Source organism: Pezoporus occidentalis, unplaced genomic scaffold (genome assembly GCF_034315485.1).
Source record: "Pezoporus occidentalis ecotype Australia unplaced genomic scaffold, CSIRO_AGI_Poc_V1 ctg17, whole genome shotgun sequence".
NCBI lineage: Eukaryota > Metazoa > Chordata > Aves > Psittaciformes > Psittacidae > Pezoporus > Pezoporus occidentalis.
The window spans coordinates 2,255,685-2,279,137 of record NW_026913531.1 but is presented as its reverse complement, the minus strand read 5'-3'; the positions used below and the strand labels follow the sequence as shown (position 1 = coordinate 2,279,137).

The 23,453-nt window shown below is 40.7% G+C and overlaps 1 protein-coding gene across 1 annotated transcript in view; it reads left to right on the top strand.

The window, feature by feature from the left end:
• The window catches only part of PTPRR (protein tyrosine phosphatase receptor type R), a 152,484-nt gene that overhangs the window by 5,751 nt on the left and 123,280 nt on the right, over positions 1–23,453 (top strand). The window contains 1 exon segment of the mRNA XM_062613737.1: positions 9,183–9,487. Within this exon segment, the coding sequence (XP_062469721.1) occupies positions 9,183–9,487 (305 nt within the window).

Genomic DNA, 23,453 nt, shown 5'->3' with positions numbered 1-23,453 from the left:
ATGCCACAGCTGCTTCTTAAGACAAAACCTGTAAGAGCAATACAAACAAAGCTATTCCCTACCTAAGTAGGCTGCTAGAACTAACGTTCTTTCATCAGGCATGCTCCTGCATAGCTTCTCATGACTTTCTTCAGCTAGAAGAATTTTGTTACATTCAAAGTGGTGTTCATTAATGAAAATGAAGCACACCTTATACATGAAAGTAAAGTGGAGGGTTTATTGTTAGCATAATGAAAATCTTAATAATCTAGTTCAAGAAGCATTGTTAGTGTAGATCTAATGTTTTATAGAAAACCAAAGAATAATAATACAGAAAAAAAAATTACAGTTATAGCAATGATGCAAATAAAATTGTCTATCCCTTTCCTTGGTGTTACACTTTCCCTCCACTGCTTCTATGGATTCTAAGCTTGATAGTTTCACACTGATTTTGGCTACTGGGGGATGTTATGAGGAGTTGTCAGCATCTGGAGTCCTTTGCCAGGAGGAATATGATGTTTGTGCTGGTGTCCTCTCTTCTTCCTTTCTCTTAGGTCCATATGTATTTCTTTGCTACCATGCATTCATATTTTTTAATCCCGCTTCCTCTGGACCAAGATCTACTTGGCCCTTATATAGACAAGAGAGAACTGCAAATTAAATTTTGCAGGGTGTGAGTCCATTTCCATCTCAATGGACTAAAAAGAGGCAGGCAATGAGTCTCCTAGCTGTAGGAACATTGGCATTATTGGAGAGGATTGCAGTACCTTTCACAGTGACTCTGGGTGGATGTTCAAGAAAAGATGAACCATTGTGAATGAGGTGGTAAAGACTGAACTTGACTAAAGCCTGAGGTTGGTTTATAGAGTGTGAAGATAGACTGTATGGAACATCTTTCAGAATGGTGAGCCAAACAGAAATTAAAAAAGGGGAGCTCAGGGTGCAAAACTTAATTACCAAAGTTTAGTAAATCTTTTTACTGAAAATGAGGAATTATTTGGCAACAGCATTAAGTACTGTAAATCAGATTATATTTGAGTTAATTTTATCTTTGAAACCAATCAGTCAAGTTTCAGCACGTTTTTCCCTTAAGAAATGACTCTACATTTTCTGCCTTTTCCTTCCAATTTCCAGCTTGTTGGCATGAAAATCTCAAGCTGTGTAAAATATCAAGATATCTGTAACTATAAAGAGACTTCAGTTATATAGTGCTAGTTACAGTATTATATGTGATATTTAAAGCATATGCACTATGTGTCTGTATTCACTTGTGCACTTTATTAATCAGGTACAGCGCAGCAGTTCTGTCAATGGATTTGGGGTGACTGCTAATTGCAACTAGTAAATATACCTCTGATTACAGGAAATGGGAATGTTCAGGAATATACCTTATTATGAACCTAATTTATTCAGATTAAAACAATAATACTTAAGACAATGACCTCAAATTGTTTTTCCAGACACACATTAAGACTTTAGACACCATTACCTTTCCCTATCAGGTTTACAAAAGAATGTTATGTCCCACTGGGACTCTCCTTTTCCAGTTGAATGAATTTCTGGTTTCTGGCTCTAGAGGATGCGAGATAAAGAATCTGCAAAGCTGTGCTATTTTGCTGTTTGAAAAAGAGAAAACATGCTACTATGTTACTGGCTTGTTAATGGATCTTGACTATCTCAAAATTTTTTATCTCTCTGTTTTAGAGGAAATGAAGGTATTTGGGAATTGGAAGACTAGCGATTTGCTGGCAGGTTGCTTTAAAATAAAATGTCAACTGTCTTTAGACTATTCAGGGAGTCAAGACAGTCTGGAGAAATTTTGGGATTTCTCTATTAAGCAGAGGCCAACTGGGACTGTAGAAAGTGCCCAGATTTACTATTTATTTATAGTCAGATTTACTATTTATTATAGCCTTTCATTTCTGCATATGTAGCACAAATTTATAGAGGCTCAGAAGCATGTGCTATCTAGCATTCATGTGATTTACCCATCTATTATAATGAAAAAATTTTGTGTCCTCCATATACTGGAACCATGCAGGTATTTCACAAGGGCTTCTACTGACCCATTCTCCATCAGTCTTCTATAGCTGTAGAAAGTATGCATTCTACAACACTCTGGAGCTTCTTGTTGCACTGTAATAGATGAGAAGCAAAACTCCATGGACTGGAAGTACAACTAAAGATAAACTGAGATTTTGAGGAAAGATAATACTGTTGTATAGGAGAAGCTAAATTAAAGGGGGGGGGGGTTACAGAGGAGGAACATGGAAGCAGGAGGAACATGGAAGCAAGATCAAGACAGGCTTTGTTGTTTTATATATATATATATATATTAAAAAAAAAAAAAACAAACTAAGGAAAAGCAACAGCAGCATGTGAGGATTTGCAAGGAAGAAGTAAAAGTCAACCAGGACATAAAGAAGGAGGAAAAGTCAAGCTGTAGCTAAAGAACAGGGGAAGAAGTAGCAGTGTTCATCACCAGCCAAAGCCTGAGGAAAAGAGTCTGGAAATCACTACATTGTACAGACAGAAAAACTAGAAGACACAATCAATAAATCGCCAATATAAAGTCACAGTACAGTATGTATTCCTAAAGGGCATAGACATGGTTATTACATGAGATAAATGCTCGGAGCAATGTAGAGATATTCCAGCTGCTCCAGCCAATGAGCTGGCTCCATCTGGAGCTCGGCTCAGATGCCTCTATACAAACACCCGTAGCGTGGGGAACAAACAAGAAGAATTAGAGATGCGTGCACGTCTACGGGGGTATGATATAATAGGCATCACAGAAACATGGTGGGATGGCTCCTATGACTGGAGTGTTGGAATGGAAGGTTACAGGCTCTTTAGGAAGGACAGGCCTGGCAGGTGGAGAGGGGGAGTTGCCCTTTATGTTAGGGATAGGCTGGAGAGTATGGAACTCTTTCTGGGGACAGGTGAGCAGTCCACAGAGAGTTTGTGGGTCAGGGTTAAAGGGAGGACAGCGATGGGAGACATTACTGTGGAGATATGTTACAGACCGCCTGACCAAGGAGAACCTGCAGATGAAGCACTCTATAGACAGATAGGAAAAGCCTCACGCTTGCAGGCCCTTGTTCTCATGGGGAGCTTCAACCACCCTGTCTGTTGGAGTGATGGTACAGCCCATCACAAGCCATCCAGGAGGTTCCTCGATTGTGTGGAAGACAACTTCCTTCTGCAAGTAATAGAGGAGCCGACAAGGAGAGGTGCCGTGCTTGACCTCGTGCTCACCAACAGGGAAGGGCTTCTTGGAAATGCGATGCTCCAGGGCAGCCTTGGATGCAGCGATCATGAGATGGTCGAATTTGAGATCCCCAGGACAGTGAGAAGAGCGTGCAGCAAGCTCACTGCCCTGGACTTCAAGAGAGCAGACTTTGGCCTCTTCAGGAACCTGCTTAGTAAGGTTCCGTGGGATATAGCCCTTGAGGGCAGGGGGGCCCAAGGCTGTTGGTTGATATTCAAGGATCACCTGCTACAAGCTCAGGAGTGTTGCATCCCAACTAGAAGGAAGTGCAGCAGGAGGGTCAGGAGACCTCCTTGGATGGATAAGGAGCTGCTGAGGAAACTTCAAAGGAAAAAAGAGGCTTATAAAACGTGGAAGCAAGGACAGACGGCATGGGAAGAGTACAGGGATGTTGTCCAGGAAGCTAGGAACCAGGTTAGGAAAGCTAAAGCCCAGTTAGAATTAAACTTGGCTAGGGATGTTAAGGATAACAGGAAGGGATTCTTTAGGTATGTAGCGAATAAAAGACAGACTAGGGACAGCATAGGCCGCCTCCGGAAGCTATCGGGAGAGCTGGCTACCCTGGATTTGGAGAATGCTGAGGTTCTTAATGGCTTCTTTCCCTTGGTCTTCACTGGCAAAGGCTCTGACCACACCACGCAAGTCTTGGAAGGCAGACGCAGGGACTGTGAGAATTAAGACCCTAGTCCCACTGTAGGAGAGGATCTGGTTCGAGACCATCTTAAGAACCTGAACATGTGCAAGTCCATTGAACATGAATGAACATGAACATGAGCCGGCTTCAGTGTGCGCTTGCAGCCCAGAAAGCCAACCGTATCCTGGGCAGCATCAAAATGAGCGTGACCAGCAGGTCGAAGGAGGTGATCCTGCCCCTCTACTCTGCTCTCGTGAGACCTCACGTGGAGTGTTGTGTGCAGTTCTGGTGTCCTCAACATAAAAAAGACATGGAACTGTTGGAACAAGTCCAGAGGAGGACCATGAGGATGATCAGGGGACTGGAGCACCTCCCGTATGAAGACAGGCTGAGGAATTTGGGGCTGTTTAGCCTGGAGAAGAGAAGGCTGCATGGAGACCTCATAGCAGCCTTCCAGTATCTGAAAGGGGCCTATAGGGATGCTGGGGAGGGACTCTTCATTAGGGACTGTAGTGATAGGACAAGGGGTAATGGATTAAAACTTAAACAGGGGAAGTTTAGGTTGGATATAAGGAAGAAGTTCTTTCCTGTTAGGGTGGTGAGGCACTGGAATGGGTTGCCCAGGGAGGTTGTGAATGCTCCATCCCTGGCAGTGTTCAAGGCCAGGTTGGGCGAAACCTTGGGTGACATGGTTTAGTGTGAGGTGTCCCTGCCCATGGCAGGGGGCTGGGAACTAGATGATCTTAAGGTCCTTTCCAACCCTAACTATTCTATGATTCTGTGATCTACATGAAGGAAGGATAAGCTGTCTTCCAGGAGCAAAGGTATCTACAAAGCTGGTGCTAAGAGATGTTCTGACCTGAGTTTGAAAGTAACCATTGACTGTTGCTCATTTTTTGTTGGCATAAACATAGCTATACTTAGCCGAGAAATAGGGGAAGACTTCTTGTTTTTTTAATTAGAAGAAGTAGCATGGAATCACAATCTGAACAGCTAGTCTGTTCTCCTCAATGCCAAGGCAGAATAAACTGTAATTCTTTGTAAAAACACTTGAAGGGAAGGAATATTAGGGTAAGGAATAACATCGTTTTAGTTAAAGTGTGATATCAGTACTGGGTGAATATTACAAGTCAGTCATGCATAACTACATTCTGAAGTAGAGTTTAAATAGAATGGTGTGAACAGAATATAAAAACTCACATAGAATCAAGTTTCCTAAGCTTTTGGAAGAGATACCTTTGGAGATTCTATTTTTTTGAGCCTTGTCCTAAGCCTCATTTTCTGAATTTCTGTTTATGTTGGGATACCTGAAGCTTAAAGGGCACCAAAATCACTGTTTCACTATCATACTCCAGTTCTTCATAGCTTCTGATGGTTTCCCTGGGGGCAACAAAGGAGCATTTGCTTTTTCTGTGTAAGTACAGAAGTTGGTATGGGAATCCCAGTCTTCCCTCTCTTAGGGTTGGAGACAGGCAATATCTAAACGTGGTATGTAGCAAAAGTTCTGGTGTTTCTAATGACTTACTTCTCCGAGTGTTCTGTTGTTGCATACTGCTTGTGTTCAGAGCTGTAGTCTGCAGGGTGAGGAAGGAGTATTTTACACCTTCATCATACTAAGGGGAAGATTTATGTTTCCCTGAATATACAAAGTGTGGCCCAGTTGTTAGGGTCACTGGAGGCAGCTGTAGCAGTCTTGAAGGCAAAGTCTGATCATGGTTTGAGCGTTATCCGCAGTCCTACAAAGATCAATGAAGTTTTTCACATGGGCACACTAAATGCATTTATCCTACTTAAGCTAATGGGGCTTTGTGGACTTACCAGAAAAACAAATACAGCCTAGTAATTTCCTTGTAACTTATTTGTGCTTCTGTGCTGTCAGGTGGTTAAATGGATTGGTGTGAGTGCAAAGAGTATGTTGTGTAATTAGACTTGTTAATTTCTCATTTCCAAAGGATGGGCCATTACTAAAATGTATTTTGCTGCCTATCTTGAAAATCTGCTGCAATGGGCCATGTATCAAATCCATTGCAAGGACCTGTGTTACTAATGTGATTTTTAGCATTCTAATGGAAGTGAGCCATTGGGATTTAGTAGAAAATTGTGATACTGTTGTTAAAAAGTAGTGAGATTCATAAGCAGGCAAGCTTTTGGAGAGTTCCTTAAACTATTGTTTTATCAGTTTTTTTTTTGTGTTACTTTGGATTCAGTCAGGATTAACTCTGAAGTCATACATGGCATTTACTTTAACATTATTCAATGAAGAATTTGGGCTAGTACTTAATTATATTTTTTTCTGCTTCTTTCAGTAAAAGTAAATGAAATTAAAGTGGAATTTGGAATATTAAAGACAGTAGGAAATGCAATATAAAGAATTCCAGGAGTATCACAATAGTAGGAGTAGGAATGAAGGAAGCAAAGAGGAATCAGAGACACCAAATAGGGCTGTAGTTACATTCCTGTATATTATCTGTGATAGCTTTGGAATACTGATTGCCTGTGCAGGAAACATTAAAATAAATCCAGCAAAGAAGTGATTGTGAGAAATAGGTGGGTATGAGAAGTAGATGACGATGAGAAGTGCTGATGTCTCCTTCTTTTTATTTTGCCATTCACACAACTCTCTAAATTGCTAGGTAAAACCAGCCCTCAGGATTTTATCAATGAAGGCAGCCCCCACAAAGCTTAATGAGATCCCAGCCGGCTTAACAAGCTTTGATATTCAGCTGTCTTTAAGGCTATGCTCTGCAGTTTCTCTGTTTTCCTCCTGCTCTCAGTCATCTTCCCAATCAAAACCTAACAGCTCTACACATGTGAACTCAGTGGTCGTCTAGGAAATGGTCAGTGTTTATCTTTGCCATTTAAAAGAGCAGCCTTAGGTTTAGCATAGTTCTTTATAATAGGAGGATCTCTAAGTGTACTGCAGAATGCAGGATTCTGTGTTCTGTCTTCTTCCTCTTCATTTTCTGCTCATGCATGTTATGAATTTCTTCACCGCCTACAGACATGGACCCGCTTTTGGCAAAGAATGCATTTCACAATGATGCATAGCAATACTATAGCACAGATGAAGTATTGTCCTTGATTTTCATAACTGAAATTTCATGAGGAAATTAGGTCAACAGAATGTAATTACCTACACTGAAATCTCCTAAGGACCCTGGATAGAGCTGTGCAAATGACCGATTATTTTGATTTGCTTACAGAAGCAAAAAATTCAGAGGCAAAAATCAGTCTGAATAGAATAAAATGATTTCTTGTTCACCCTGAATTGAACTGGTATTGGTTCTGAAATGTTCTTCATGGCTCATTATAAGAATTAAAATAACATTGATTTATTTTTTTTTAACAAAAAATCAGCACACTGATTCAGCATTGCCATTAACTCCAACAGCTTCTGAAGAGGAAATTCCAGGCTGATCAGAGAGAGCTCTTTGGGTTCCCTTGTCTTAGAACAAAAAGTCCCTTTTGTACCACAGTGGGTTTCTTAGGATGCTCTTCCATGAGGTGACTAATGCAGCTTCAACTACTTTATATCTATGAAGGAGCAGATCCTTTCCTGTTTCTCTGCTCACAGGGACAGCCTGTCTTCCAGACTGGGAGCTAAACAGGGCTGTTGTGGCTGTTCTGTTCTTCATAAAGGCACTGAAGAGTCACTGCACTTCATACATTTAAAAAGAATCATAGAATCGTAGAATAGTTAGGGTTGGAAAGAACCTTAAGGTCATCCAGTTCCAACACCCCTGCCATGGGCAGGGACACCTCTCACTAAACCATGCCACCGAAGGATCTGTCCAGCCTGGCCTTGAGCACCCCTAGGGATGGAGCATTCACAACTTCCGTGGGCAACCCATTCCAGTGCCTCACCACCCTAACAGGAAAGAATTTCTTCCTTATATCCAATCTAAGATATCAAAAGAGAATAAAATACAGTTTTAGTTCTGGTTCTTTTTATAAAGGCATTATTGGGAAGTATTCTGACTATCAAAATAAAACATAGTTTTTACTAATACATGGTTTATTAAAACCATGTACTCTAGCAGAGTTCTTTGTGTACAACGCCAAGGTATTCAAGGTATGGCTAAATCCACACATCTCTATCTCCTCTGCAGAGAGCCAGGTGCTCCATTGGCTGGCCAGGTAATGCTTGGGAGAAGGTTAGGTCATAAAAGGAATTGGTATAATGGACTCTAAGGCTTACTGATTTAAGGAGCTGAATGAGGAATACAGGATCTTGATTATAGACTCAGGCATCAGAACTTCACCTTTCTTCTCTTTCTTACATGTTTAAGTCTAATTTTTTGATCCAGTTCTTGTCCCTTCCTCCTCAAGTCCCCATATATAAAAGGTGATCATAGTAATTCTCATCTTTGGCATTACTGGGTGATTACATACATCAGAAAGTGGACTGCATATGTTTTCCCATTGGAGTTGATACCAGTACTCTGCTCTCATGAGACCTCACTTGGAGTATTGTGTGCAGTTCCGGTGTCCTCAACATAAAAAGGACATGGAACTGTTGGAACAAGTCCAGAGGAGGACCATGAGGATGATCAGGGGACTGGAGCACCTCCCGTATGAAGACAGGCTGAGGAATTTGGGGCTGTTTAGCCTGGAGAAGAGAAGGCTGCGTGGAGACCTCATAGCAGGCTTCCAGTATCTGAAAGGGGCCTATAGGGATGCTGGGGAGGGACTCTTCATTAGGGACTGTAGTGATAGGACAAGGGGTAATGGGTTAAAACTTAAACAGCGGAAGTTTAAATTGGATATAAGGAAGAAATTCTTTCCTGTTAGGGTGGTGAGGCACTGGAATGGGTTGCCCACAGAAGTTGTGAATGCTCCATCCCTCACAGTGTTCAAGGCCAGATTGCACAGAGCATTGGGAGACATGGTTTAGTGTGAGGTGTCCCTGTCCATGGCAGGGGGGTTGGAACTAGATGATCTTAAGGTCCTTTCCAACCCTAACGATTCTATGATTCCGATTCTATGATACTAAAGTTGGACTTGCCTCAGCATGTGTTCTGTGCTCTTGTGCATAATTTTTGAAATGTAAACCTGGCTGGAAGTATAAATAACATTAAAAGCCCTGTAAAAATGAGTTTAATAATGTAGTATACTTCACATACTTAGTAGACATTCTCTAGTGTCGTGTGTGTAGCGTTGTGTGATTTTAAGGAAATTCTTGTGTTCCACAAACATTCTTTCAAAATCTTTCAGAATCTAAGGATTTCATCAGATTTCCAGTGCCATCTACCAAATAGCCAGGAGAGACATTCTAAACTTATTCTTCTCTTTCTACAGGCTGCATTTCTGGAGACAATGACCACTTTTTGGCAATTCATCAGCAAAAGAGTGGAAAACCTGTATTTATTTATCAACATGTGCAGAGTGTGGAGAAAAGTCTGGATACAGACAATTATAAGAATTCCAAACAAAATTTCCATTCTTCTTCCCACACCAAAATAAGCAAGTTGCACCCTGCAATAATTGTTAAATCAGCCTTGCCCAGACCTGCCTACGACCCATCCCTCAACCTGTTAGCTATGACTGGTCAAGATTTGGAAGTGGAAAATCTTCCTGTTCCTGCAACAAATGTGATAGTTGTGGTAAGTGCCTTTTCCTGGGTTCTGCAGGTTTTTTTGGTGAATAAATATGCATGTAGATAAATATTGACAGATTTTTACTGTGGGGTATCCAAAGTTCATATTCCATTGCCTGGCTGAACATCTAAATCTAAATAACCATTGCTCATCTTGAATCTCTTCACTTTGCATTCATATAGCTTCACTGTGATCAACAAGCAATATGATGAGCCAGTGCAGAGCATAGCCTCTCTGTAGGCAAAGAATTTACCTTTGCTTCAAGTGCCATTAATCTTCTTGTCTTGATTGATGTTTGCACTGCTTTTGCTGGATGGGTTTTAAACTTACTCTGCATAGGGCACAAGAAGATGTACTTTAGAGTACAATTCTACAGAGGCAGGGAGATCTTACAAGGCTGGCTGTCGTGGTTTAAGTCCAGCCAGCAACTAAGTACCACTCACTCACTCTCCGTTACCTGATGGGACGGGGAGGAGAACTGTAAAAAGGTAAAACCTGTGGGTTGAGTTAAGAACAGATTAATAGCTGAAATGAAGTAAAACATAATAATGATGATGATGAAGAAGAAAAGGGATACAACAAAAAGAGGGAGAGGAATAAAACTCAAGAAACACAAGTTATGCACAATACAATTGCTCACAACCTGCTGAGCAATTCCCAGCCCATCCTGAAGTAGCCATCAGTCCATCCCAAGCAACTGCCCCCAGTATATATACTGAGCATGATGTGCTGTGGTATGCAATACTCCTTTGGCTAGTTTGGGTCTGTCTCTGCTCCCTCCTGGCTTCTTGTGCCCCTCATCACTGGCAGAGCATGAGAGACTGAAAAGTCCTTGACTTAGGGTAAGCATGACTTATCAACAGCTAAAACATTGATGTGGTGTTATCAGCATTATACTAAATCCAAAACACAGCACTGTACTGGCTATTAGGAATAAAATAACTCTATCCCAGCCAAAGCCAGGACACTGACACAAAGGTTTCAGTCACTTCTATTTCTCCAGTAAATCCATTGTTATGCTTACATAGCTGTTTGAAAAAGACAGTTTTGTGAAAAGAATATGTTTTTGTTGGCGTAAGCCATATGCACTACTTCTGGGACATATGGACTGGCACCCTCTCATTCAGTTAACTGTTTGTATGATCTTTCCCTTTCTCAAAAAAGTGATGACAATGCTCCCTCCTGCAGTGGAGGGCATAGTGGTAGAACTGGCATACTGGTGCCACCCTGCTGCATCCTCACCTTCATGCCAGTGGAGCAGCATACTGTCGTTAGAGCTGTCCTCTGTGGAGTGGGTATCACAGTCTGCATAAGTTCTACACAGACTCTGCTCTGCTTCACCATGGTGCATAGGTAGCCCGCTTGATTATGGAGAAGAGCATTGGGCTCATTCTTCTGTTTCCTGGAGGGAAGAACAACCATTCATATCACACACTCTATTAAGGTGAACTAATAAAGATTAAACTGAAACAATGTGACTAATTACAGTCAGCAGCTATTGCCTAATTCTGTAAATTACTCTACAGAAAATGCTAGATTAAAACAGAATGGCCTTTACAAACAAGGAAAGAAGATACAACACTAGGGTATCTTAGTGCACAGAGTGTTTTAGAATCATGTACAAGTTCCTCCTTTAGTACCTCTACATATCTGCCCTCATGAATGTACCAAATGCAGTAGAGGCTAGTGACACAGAAAAGAATGATGAGAAAAAGGGTAGTGATCTTTAGTCTAACGTTAAAGTTTTTAACAGTTAACAAATACCATCAGGGAGCTAGGCTCAAAAAGCTGGGCTCTGAACTTCTTGTATTCCACATGAACAAAACCTCCTAATTTGAGATTGGATGGCTAGCATAGTTAGTGGACTAGATTCAGTGGTATGTAAGTGTTCATATCAGACCAATATAAGGTCCTGACAGCTTTGCTTCACTGGGGACTTGTCAACTGTACAGAATCCCAATACTGAATAGAGGAGGAGATGCCAAGCAAGCTGGGTATGTCTATGCCTCAAGCTAGCCTAAGCCAGCACAGCCAGCTTCATAGTAAAAGTACCTGTCTCTTTTTTCCACAGCAAGTATTACTTCACCTCCTGTGAAGGTGAAACCCCTTTCTATTAGTGCAAGGAATGATGTTACCTATGGCCTGTTACTTTAGTAGAGTCTTGCACACTTATAGAGACCCACAGTCTTCGACTTGGAAAAATCCTGCAGAGTATTCTGGGGCCATCCTGATTTTAACTGACCAGCTCTGTGCCTGCATTAAAAGCTAAATGAGGCAGATTTTCAATTGGCAGTCACATAAAAAAAAAAAAAATCTATTAAATCTACATTAAGTTCTCATTAAGTGACCTCAGTCTGAAGCTTTGCTACTGCATTTCTGTGATGGAGCTCCTGCTCTGAAGCCTTCTGTTCAGGCTGAGGACCATATGTGCTTCAAGGGGGGCATAACAGTATGAGCTAATCATGACATGAAAGTTGTTTGTTGCTTGGGATCTTCAGCAATCTCTGGACATGTTGAAGGACAGTGGTTTTGGTTTGGTTTTAATTCATCTTTTCAGAAAAAGCCTTTGGGGAAGCATATGTTTTAAAGCTGAAGTGTTGAGAGTCACACAGCTCATTGGACTGATTTTGAAGGTGCCTTTCTCCAAAGGGCAGCTGTCCCACAGCAGGGTAGTTGCCACAGTCCAAGCACAGCCCTGCTCCTTCCAGGTCTCTGCACTTAAGGCTTTGTTTCTCCCTCTTGAATGCCATCTGAAGTAGATTGTAATGCTAATGTCATTGCCAAGGGATTCTGTTTTGTTTTGAATGCACATATTGCTCCCTCTTTGTTTCGAATTAGCACTTAATGCTTGTGCTGATTTTTGGTTTTTATCATACAGAGCAAGTGGCAACATTTGTTGTTTTGCCCTGGCTGACCCTTTTTGTTCCAGCCTTTAGCAATGTTGTTGGTTGCTCAACTTGAAAAGGCAATTGCTAGTGTTAATGCTTCCTGTAATCCAGTTACATGACTAGTGCACATCGTGATTTAGTATGAAAGCCAGCAAAGGGGGTTATTATTTAAAATAAATCAACGCTGTTGTGGCTTTGCAGAGGGGATGAAACTGAATTCAATCTAATTTCAGTGACTTGAGGTCCATTTTCATGATGGAGATGGAAAGGCAGGGTGAATGGATGCCTAATGTAGAACTATTACAAGGTTACATTTTGTGCTAAGGACTAGACCCTCTGACAAGCAAAATGTTGTCAATGCACAGCGGAGTACTGCGGAGCCAAGAATTCTACAGGTATTGTGTCAAAAACTGGTGTTTCATGACTCTGTCATTACCGAATGCATGTTAAGAAGTAATTTTACTGAACCTGGGGAAATTGTACTGCTTGCGTGCCTAAGAGGAAGAGGAGGGATTTATTTCCTGGGACTGTATTTTATACAGCTGAATGCTTTCCATCACATTACCGAGTATCAAGTGCCTGTTGGGTTTTTGTGTGTGTGTTCAGTGCGCATTGTTTGTTGAGGGCAGTGAGGACAATCCAGAGCTCTTAGTAGCATTTTGGCTGTTCTATAAATGCCTTAGTGCTTACCCATATGTTCTGTTTAGCTGTCTCCCTAAATGACATAAAACCAACTCATCTGAAAATTGCTTGGTTAACATATGGAATTACAAAGTCTTTTGTAATACTTTAGAGTTTTCTGTTTGTATGGGTTTATTTTGGTTCTCAGAAACTATGCACTTATCGAACATATTCGAGAGTTAGTAGTGAAATGAATACATTCTCTAAATGTTTCTTTGTGTTTATTCCAAGTCTTTCCAATACTGAATATGAGCATTACCAAGGTCAAGGCAGTACATGGAAAGTAGAAATAGTCTGTGGATAACCACTTATGATTAAAGTTGTTGCTGTCTAGCACACTTGTTAAAAACCCAAACGCACATACATTCGTACATATATATCGACAGGGCTGAACTTGGGAGAAAAGCAGAAAGACTTGTCGTAAAGGTTACAGCTCAGAATAGGTCTAAAGTATCACCTCGTGGAGGTGCTAAAGCATCATCCCTTGTAACTGAGTATAGTTTGGTCTGTCCAAAGCCTCTCTCAGGCACACAGGTGTGTTATACTAAGATTGGACAAAACTCCACAGATGCTTTTTTCACTTGTATCCTGTGAAGTGTTTCAAAAATGTAACCTGTGAAGTATGTCAGAAATGTATATATTGCTCAATATATCAAGATTTTCCCTTTCACACCTCACTATTGCTATATATCTTCTTATACATGTGAAATCACTGAAGAACTGCTTTTACAGTTATGTCAAATTCATCATGCAAGTGCTGCTATATCCTCTTGTCTAACTTTACTCATACTACATAGTCAGAGAAAATACCTCTTTCACTTGCTTATTGACATGAACTTACACATCTATAGAACCATAGAATAGTTAGGGTTGAAAAGGACCTTAAGATCACCAAGTTCCCACCCCCCTGCCATGGACAGGGACACCTCACACTAAACCATGTCACCCAAGGCTTCGTCCAACCTGGCCTTGAACACCGCCAGGGATGGAGCATTCACAACTTCTGTGGGCAACCCATTCCAGTGCCTCACCACCCTAACAGGAAAGAATTTCCTCCTCATATCCAATCTAAACTTCCCCTGTTTAAGCTTTAAACCATTACCCCTTGTCCTGTCACTACAGTCCCTAATGAAGAGTCCATCCCCAGCATCCCTGTAGCCCCCCTTCAGATACTGGAAGGCTGCCATGTGGTTTCCACGCAGGCTTCTCTTCTCCAGGCTAAACAGCCCCAACTTCCTCAGCCTGTCTTCATACGGGAGGTGCTCCGGTCCCCTGATCATCCTCGTGGCCCTGCACTGGACTTGTTCCAACAGTTCCATGTCCTTTTTATGTTGAGGACACCAGAACTGCACACAATACTCCACGTGAGGTCTCACAAGAGCAGAGTAGAGGGGCAGGATCACCTCCTTTGACCTGCGAGAGTGAGGCTTTTCCTATCTGTTTATGGAGTGCTTCATCCCACATGACACCCTTTTCTCTAAATTGGAGAGACATCAATTTGATGTATGGACCACTCGGTGGATAAAGAACTGGCTGGATGGCCGCATGCAGAGAGTTGTGGTCAATGGCTCAACGTCCGGCTGGAGACCAGTAACGAGTGGTGTCCCTCAGGGATCGGTGTTGGGACCGGCCTTGTTTAACATCTTTGTCAGTGACATGGACAGTGGGATTGAGTGCGCCCTCAGCAAGTTTGCCGATGACACCAAGCTGTGTGGTTCAGTTGATACGCTGGAGGGAAGGAATGCCATCCAGAGGGACCTTGACACGCTTGTCAGGTGGGCTGATGCCAACCTCATGAAGTTTAACCATGCCAAGTGCAAGGTCCTACCCCTGGGTCGGAGCAATCCCAGGCAGAGCTACAGGTTGGGCAGAGAAGAGATTCAGAGCAGCCGTGTGGAGAAGGACTTGGGGGTGCTGGTCGGTGAGAAAATGAACATGAGCCAGCTGCAGTGTGCGCTTGCAGCCCAGAAAGCCAACTGTATCCTGGGCTGCATCAAAAGGAGTGTGACCAGCAGGTCGAAGGAGGTGATCCTGCCCCTCTACTCTGCTCTCGTGAGACCTCACCTGGAGTATTGTGTGCTGTTCTGGTGTCCTCAACATAAAAAGGACATGGAACTGTTGGAACAAGTCCAGAGGAGGGCCACGAGGATGATCAGGGGACTGGAGCACCTCCTGTATGAAGACAGGCTGAGAAAGTTGGGGCTGTTCAGGCTGGAGAAGAGAAGGCTGCATGGAGACCTCATAGCAGCCTTCCGGTGTCTGAAGGAGGGCTATAGGGATGCTGGGGAGGGACTCTTCATTAGGGACTGTACTGATAGGACAAGGGGTAATGGGTTGAAACTTAAACAGGGGAAATTTAGGTTGGATATAAGGAGGAAATTCTTTCCTGTAAGGGTGATGAGGCACTGGAATAGGTTGCCCAAGGAAGTTGTGAATGCTCCATCTCTGGCAGTGTTCAAGGCCAGGTTGGGCGAAGCCTTGGGAGACATGGTTTAGTGTGAGGTGTCCTTGCCCATGGCAGGGGGTTGCAACTAGATGATCTTAAGGTCCTTTCCAACCCTAACTATTCTATGATTCTATGACAGTGTCGAACACTTTACACAAGTCCAGGTAGATGACATCAACTGCTCTACCCCTGTCCATCAGTTCTGTAGCCCCATCATAGAAGGCCACCAGATTGATCAGGCAGGATTTCCCCTTAGTGAAGCCATGCTGGCTGTCACCAAGCACCTTGTTGATTTTCATGTGCCTTAGCATGCCTTCCAGGAGAATCTGCTCCAAGATTTTGCCAGGCACAGAGGTGAGACTGACTGGTCTGTAATTCCCTGGGTTATCCGTTTTCTTCTTGAAAATGGGGATTATATTTCCCTTTTTCCAGTTGTTGAGAACTTCACCTGACTGCCATGATTTTTGAAATATGATGGACTTATGATATATATGATATATATTTATTCCTCCATCACTTTTGCATTTCCTGATTCATCAGGTTTAATTACAAGTGTCAAGGCCCAGGAGTTGACTACCTTATTTATTCTGATATTTTATTTCATTATTCCCACCACTTATTTTTCTGCTGGAAACAACCATTTTTGTAGATCTTTGTACGTTTTCTGAAGCCATGGCTTCCACATGGAATATCATCTCTAGGTTCTTCTAGTAACACCTAGGATGTCCTACTCTCTTCTCCTTAATGTATTCACTCGAGACTTTTGATGCTGCTTTTTAAACATCAGCCAAACAAAGGGAACCAGACTACAAAATATTTTGTCTTCTGAGCATCGAATTTGCCTCTTCTGACTGGCTTTGCTGGAATGCCATAACTAGAACTGTATGAGGAGAACTTTATAAAAAGCTGGGGGCATCCAATCCTTCCAATCATTTTCAGTCCTCTGAGTCAAAGCGTCTACCTACCTGCATGTGATCTTTCTTTGTACCAGAACATAAATGGCCTTCTGAGAATCCCAGGAAGAGAAGATGCTCTGATAAGGTTTTTTACTATTAATCTGTTCCACATTTCCCCATCTGTCCACTCCACTAAGTGACTGTTTTTTTCGTAATTTCTTACTGATGTTGAATACCTTGCCTTGATAAAAGATGAAGTCTCTTCCTGTTTCCAGTTCTCTTTCTTAGGAACTCTTCTGATTTCAAATACTGTGGCAGCCTTTGCTGGCACAACATCTGCCCACTAAGGCCATAGTGAACAATCTGTGAAGTTACATTTAAATGTTTCTGTCTCAGTCAAAAAATCATTCTTCTTTTGGGAGCGAGAGAAGGGAAGAGGAATGGATAAGGCTGGGGATGTCCTTAAAACGGAACAAGCAGGGTTTCTGAAGGAAGTGGTTTGTTATTGCTTGTGTTTTGTCTACCTTCCATCATGTGTTGTGTGTTATGTAATGCTACAGTTATTTTGGAAGCTATTCAAAATGGTAGTTTTATCTTCTTACTACACCCTGTACAGTAATGTCCTAATTTGCACTGGTATAGATGTAGATGTACTTATATGTAGTTCTATCTATAGCTATATGTAGTTATACTATATTATATTAATAGAAATGGCTAAGTAGCTGCTTTTTGAATACTGCATGAACCTGGGTTCTCAGCCTTGAGTCTGTCAGATTCCAATTCCAAAGGCCATTTACTTTGCGGCCACAGAAAGACCACACGCAGCTTGGTGCTGTGACTTTGACCTCTGTATCTTACTCCTCCCATTCACCCTGAGCTCACTCCCTTTGTAGGTCTTGTGAAGAGGTGGTTAAAATACTTTTGAAAGTATATTAAGCACAAAATGGTGTGAGAATAAGGCAAAAAAATATGAGTGAGGAGAACAAGTAGTCCACAAGGTAGCAAGTCAACCAGAGCTGGGGCAAACAGCCGAGGCAAGTCTATGAAACGTAACAAAAAGTCAGATGTCACTTTTTGTCACTTAACATCTGTTATTGCCAGCCTAAGAGAGGGGTTGGCACTGGGTCAGGCAGAGGAGGCATAAATAGAAAACCATGTCAATGCAGTGACTTTTCAAAGGAGACTTCTGAGAAGTTAGATCTCAAACCCCAATAAGGTATCAACTGCGTCCCTCTTCTTTTCTGGGTCATGTGTTTGTCTGATGCTTGGAATTACAGAGGAAAAGTACCATGCTGATAGACAGTGAAATTTTAAGACCTTATTATAATTAAAGTGCTGAATTACTGACAAGCTCTAAATGTTAGTCACACATTACAACTGTGGGCAATATCAGTCAGTACCCTTAGTGTGATTGTTACAGTCACTGTTGTGTCCCTTTGCAGCATGACCCTGAACATAAGGTCTTCATGGTATTTGGCTTCTAAACTTGTCCACCTTCTAATAAGGGATTGATATTCACCGTTACCTGAGTCTTTTCTGAAGTAATTATATTAGGCATAACGTATCTGCAGTGAGCCTTGCAAGCAAACCTAGTAGCCTGCAGCTCTGTCATTCTGGATTTTGTTTGCACAAAGAAATCTAGAGTCTGCATTAGTTGGCCTCGTTTGCTTTCTGCTTCCTTCTGTGCACTTCAGTGGGGATAATTGCATGCTGAACCATTATCACGGTATTGTGTTTGCTGTCAGTCTTTGTGGAAAACAGGAAAGATTGCATTAGGCTGTAACATGCACTAAAACCTCCTTAAGGCACTTTTTTGTCATCTGACTTTCAAAATGCAAGAAGAATGTTAGTGGGATATTCTGCAAACCAGTGTTTTAATGGATTAGTCTACTGCTGGCAACTTTGGGGTTATTTTCAGTAACATCCAATGGGATCCTAAACTTGCACAAAAGCTGCCCGTATCTGTCACAAATTGCCCAGATCCATCTTGATCACAAAGGTTTCCTTTTCCTGCATTTTTTGTTTTTAGTGAAGAGAAGATAATTCTCTAAGTCATTTAGTTTTCTTCATAAACTGCAGTTTAAATTAAAACTGGATTTCAGGAGCAGGTATATGTTCTTAAGCTAAAGTTTGGTATTTCAGTGACAGCATTGTGCAGTTCATCTGTAAGAAGGTGTCAGCTGTTCCATACTTCTTTCAGCTGTATATTCCTATATACAAGTAGATACTTGTGTGTAGCAGAACAGAATCTGTCTGTTTTTCCATTCTTCAAATTGTTTGGTTTGGTCCGGAGTACCACTTATCTCATACTCACAGATGAAATAATTTGTTTGACCCAAAACCCATAATTTCAGCCAACTTTTGGAGAAATTTTGAAAAAGTGTTTATCTTGAGCTGATCCATCACAAATTTCTTGTATGTGTTTTGATTTGGTCTCCAAAATGGAAAAACAAACAAACAAACCACCCTGCTGTCTCCTTTTTACTCACATGGCCCAATTTATTCCTATGATTTAAACAGATTTCTCTACCATTTCTTTGCTATGCTGTACTGAATTCCAGGAGAAAAGATGCAGAGATTTAGACAACAGTGGATTTTCCATCCCTGCACTTTGTGTGTTTCAGCATTTAGCTTTGGAGATCGCCTTGCACTCCTTACCAAATGGAACTGCACTGACTACATTGCCCCAAACAGTACAGACAGGTTGGTTTGAGAGATTGCCATATTGCCATACTGCTGTCAATATCCTGTTTCCCTTTTACAAGCAAACTGAAACCTATTAGTACCTAAAATTGACTAAGGAAGGAGAAAATTTCCTGGTATGCAGAGTTCCAGGTGCCATCGCTGGAATAACACGTGCTTGATATACAAAATGGTAAATAAACAAAATGACTCCGGGTTCTGAGACCCAGCAATAAACAAATTAGTGACTACTTCCTACAATAGATCTATGTACTGTGTTGATATTGTTCAGGAATAAAGACTGAACAAGCACTTTTTCTTCTTTCTTTTTAATTCTGTTAGCACTCTGGAAGAGCTGTCTTTGTGAAAAACCCAAGTGCCCTACAGTAACATTTAAAAGGCAGATAAAGGCCACTCAGATAAAAAGACAGCAAGACAGCATGTGTTTCCTTATCAGTCAGTGTTTGTTGGATCTGGCAGTTCAGCCTCTGGAATAATCCTTTTGGTTCTTTACTTTTGACATTGCTGTTAGGAAAAGTGACAGCTTCTATGAAGTTCCTCAGTAGATGGTTCATAATGTGTTCTTGTATGTAACCCCTTAAATATTAAGCCTTATAAAAATGGTTTTTGAAAAAGAAAAAAATCGATATCATTGATGTATCAGTATGTCATATTTTTAAAACCAAGTGACCTTTTGAATCAGACAAACATTATTTGTGAGCAGAAGATGATCTTTTGAACACACTTGTAAAAATGCTTCTTAGATCAATTACTGCATTTTGGCATCTCTTTTGCAAAAAATAAATATTGGATTCTGAAATGAAATGCACAGGTTGAGAGCATATTGGAGTTTGAAAGTGATCACATAAGGTGTCAACTAAATGATGTTTTTTCAGTCATCTTGGTATTGAAATGATTCATGGAAAGGGGAATAACCCAGAGAGGTAAGCAGAGTGTTACAAAGTCTTTGTTCTGTTGCTAAAAGCATTTAAGTAATGTTTGGCTGTCCTTGCTTTGAAGGTCAGTCATAGCTGAGGTTTGTAATGGAGCTAATTCTTATTTGGCTCTGCACCACAACAAACTGGTGGAAAATACTTTCAGTGTGTGCAGTGCTTTGAATCAAATACATGGTAGAAGCATCATGAAAAATGCGGGTGTGGGAGATTACAGCAAGACTGCTAATATAATAGCATTGAATACTGTAGGAAAGTGGTTATAGAATCACAGAATGGTTTGGGTTGGAAGGAACCAACCAAGGGTTGGAAGGTTGGATCATCTAGTTCCAACTCCCATTCTGTGGGCAGGGACACTGCCCCGTCCAGACTGGCCTTGAACACTGCCAGGGGTGGGGCAGCCACAGCTTCTCTGGGCAACCTGTGCCAGCGCCTCAGCGCCCTCATAGTGATTAATATATATCCTTATATCTAATCTAAATGTGCCTTCTTCCAGTTTAAAGCCATCCCCCTTGTTTTATCCCTGGATGCCCTTGTTAAATGTCCTTCCCCAGATTTCTTGTAGGCCCCCTTTACCTACTGGGAGGCTGCTCTAAGGTCTCCCTGGAGCCTTCTCTTCTCCAGGCTGAGTAACTCCAACTCTCTCAGCTTGTCTTCATGTTGACTGCATATGTTACATTTATGTTTATTTAAACATGAAACAGATTTACATTTCAGTCTTTATTAGCTGTTGAAGAATAACAGTGTAATGTCTGCATTGTACAGATTTGGCTGAGGATACGCATTCTCCTTAGGAATGGTCATTGTGTAATAAACTGTAACAGAAATCTACGACAATATCAATAAAGATTTTTATATTTACAATATGCTAAAGTAAATTCTGCTTGATTTACACAATATTATTAATAGAATTTAATTTCATTTTTTTCCCATTTTCCTGATTTTTTTTTTTTTTTTTTTTTGAATTAGAGGTTATCTTTTTACTGGTAATAATTGTACAAGTAATCTTGTTTTCTTTTTGAAAGCACACCAAAAGAAATAAAGATCACTTCTGTTACAGTCCTGTGGTGTTCTGGCAACACAGCTTTCTGCTCTCTTTAGCAAATTTGTTGCTGGTATGCTTTCTTTGTGCAACACATAATGTATTGTCTAATTAAGCTCTGGAGGCTAACCTTTACAAATAGACATGATATTTCAATTTCGTGTAATGAAAATTACTTTGTGTTAACAGTTTAATTTCAGGTACTGTACCACGTAGCTCTATAGTAGTGCAGTTCTATAGTCAGAGCTGACAGGTCATTAAAACACAAAAGTTTTCAGTTGGTAGAAGAATGAACTTTAATACTGCACTCTTAGAGCCTTTGCATTCTTCAGGCAAAGTAAAGCTGAAACAGCATAGAAATTCTATTCATTGTCTTAAGATGATGAAAAAAGAAAGCATGAAGTAGACATTGTCCCCAAAACCCCTCTCATCAACTTTCTCTGGCATGATTGTACAGGATGCTGGTCCTCTGCCTAATTAGCCACAGTAAAAGTGTATATAGGCAGTAGAAGTTAACTTGGAAATTAAAAATATTCCTTTTCTTTTTAAACTATAGGTACACTATTTAAAGACCTCTCTACTTCGTCTATTGCCTGCTGTGATATAAACTTTGTTTTAAGAATTTCTAAATTGACCCTGGTAGAAGTACTCTGTAAAAGGCTCACTGGGGCAGGGGGAGAGAAGGTCATTGTTAGCTTTAGGAGCACCTCTCTGGCATGCTGCATACATACTTTTGTGGCTGGAACAAGAGACTGTTGACTGGAGTTGGGAGAACAAGGAAACAAGACCACCCAGATAATGAAATAGCAAGAAAGCCATTGAATTTTGACCAAGAAAATAATTAAAAAAAACCACAGCCACTGACCCCTTTAGAAATAGGTAATAGGGCAATAATTAAATAAAGGGGTAATTTGAAATCCATATGCTAAATCAAAAATTTGATTGTAGCTTTCATTTTTAAATATGCTTCCTACAAATATGACTGAAAGTGGATATAACCTTTAATGAAATAACTGTGATATGAGGGTTTCAGTAATGACTGAATTATAAAACCATATGGATGCATTAAGTAGAATAATAAATGTACCATCTATACACAGAAGTAGGACATCCATAAATTATTTATGATGTCCCTTCTCATCAGTTCTTGGCTCTTTGAGTCCTAATTGAAAGCCAGGGTAGCTGGATATTAGAAAAACTAGATTTGTTAGTCAGATAACAGACAACTTTCATTAAAGCATTAATTAATTTTAGAAGGCTGAGGGCCTGATACATTAAAAACCCTTGCAGAGCAGTGCTACGTTAGTCATGCTTTTTTCTATTTTAATTACTCTCTTCCTCTGGTCAATGAAAGTTATTCATGTTCTACTTTAACTTGCTCAACAAGCATGATGGGATACTATTGTGCTTATAGAATTAATTATTGTCATGCCCAAACAATTCCAAATGCTTCAAATGGCTGCATGGTACAGTAACAAAAGTAAGATGGATATTCATATGCTTACTGTAGAGTGTTCTTGTTTCCTCTTTCAAAGTCGGAGATTTAGCGGACCTGTGTTGGGCAGTTTGTTCTATGCACAGTCCTTTATGCCAGTAGAGACAACACTGGAGAAAATACCTTCTTCCATTTTTTATATTTTTTTTCTCTTTTCTTGTATTTAAGCATACTAATTTAAACTCTTTTTGTCACCTTCAATAGCTTCCTCCTTGGAATCTAATCTCATTAAGTAGCTGACCAAAATAAACATTGTGCATCACTCTTCTAAACTCAGAGGACAACATGTGTTCTGAAATTAATGTAAGACTTAAGCTACAAGGTTACTCTTCCAAAGAGGTACATATCTATGCCAAAATGATCAGAGTTGTTTTAATAAAATACATAAGGAAAATTTTTAACAAATAACTGGATTTACAGTATTTGTTCTAAAAATATTAAAGATTCAGTCTGACAATAATATTCAGTATGAATAGCACATATTTATGGTAGTGATCAATATGCTTAGAAAAGGTAGAGATTGGCAGCTTATTTTGAAGGATCATATTTAATTCTGTGCAGATGTTGAGTAAGATGTTTTTATAATTAATTCTCCATTATTCAAAGTGGGGGACTAAAGGATATTGTAGATTATGAAATAAAAAACCAAACCACGCTGACAGTGCAGTGTAACAATATAACATAGTAAGGTCATGATATAGGTGTATCGGGCACAGATTTAGCTCACACCTATCTGGGCTTGCTAGCCAAAGCCTAGCATCATAGAGCTGTCTAGCTCTAACAAAAAGTCCCTTGGATTCCCAGTGCCAGCAAATGTGTTCCAGAGCATGAGGAGCATCAATATCAGTTCTGAGTTATGGTATCCTGACTCTGAGCTACTATTGCTTAA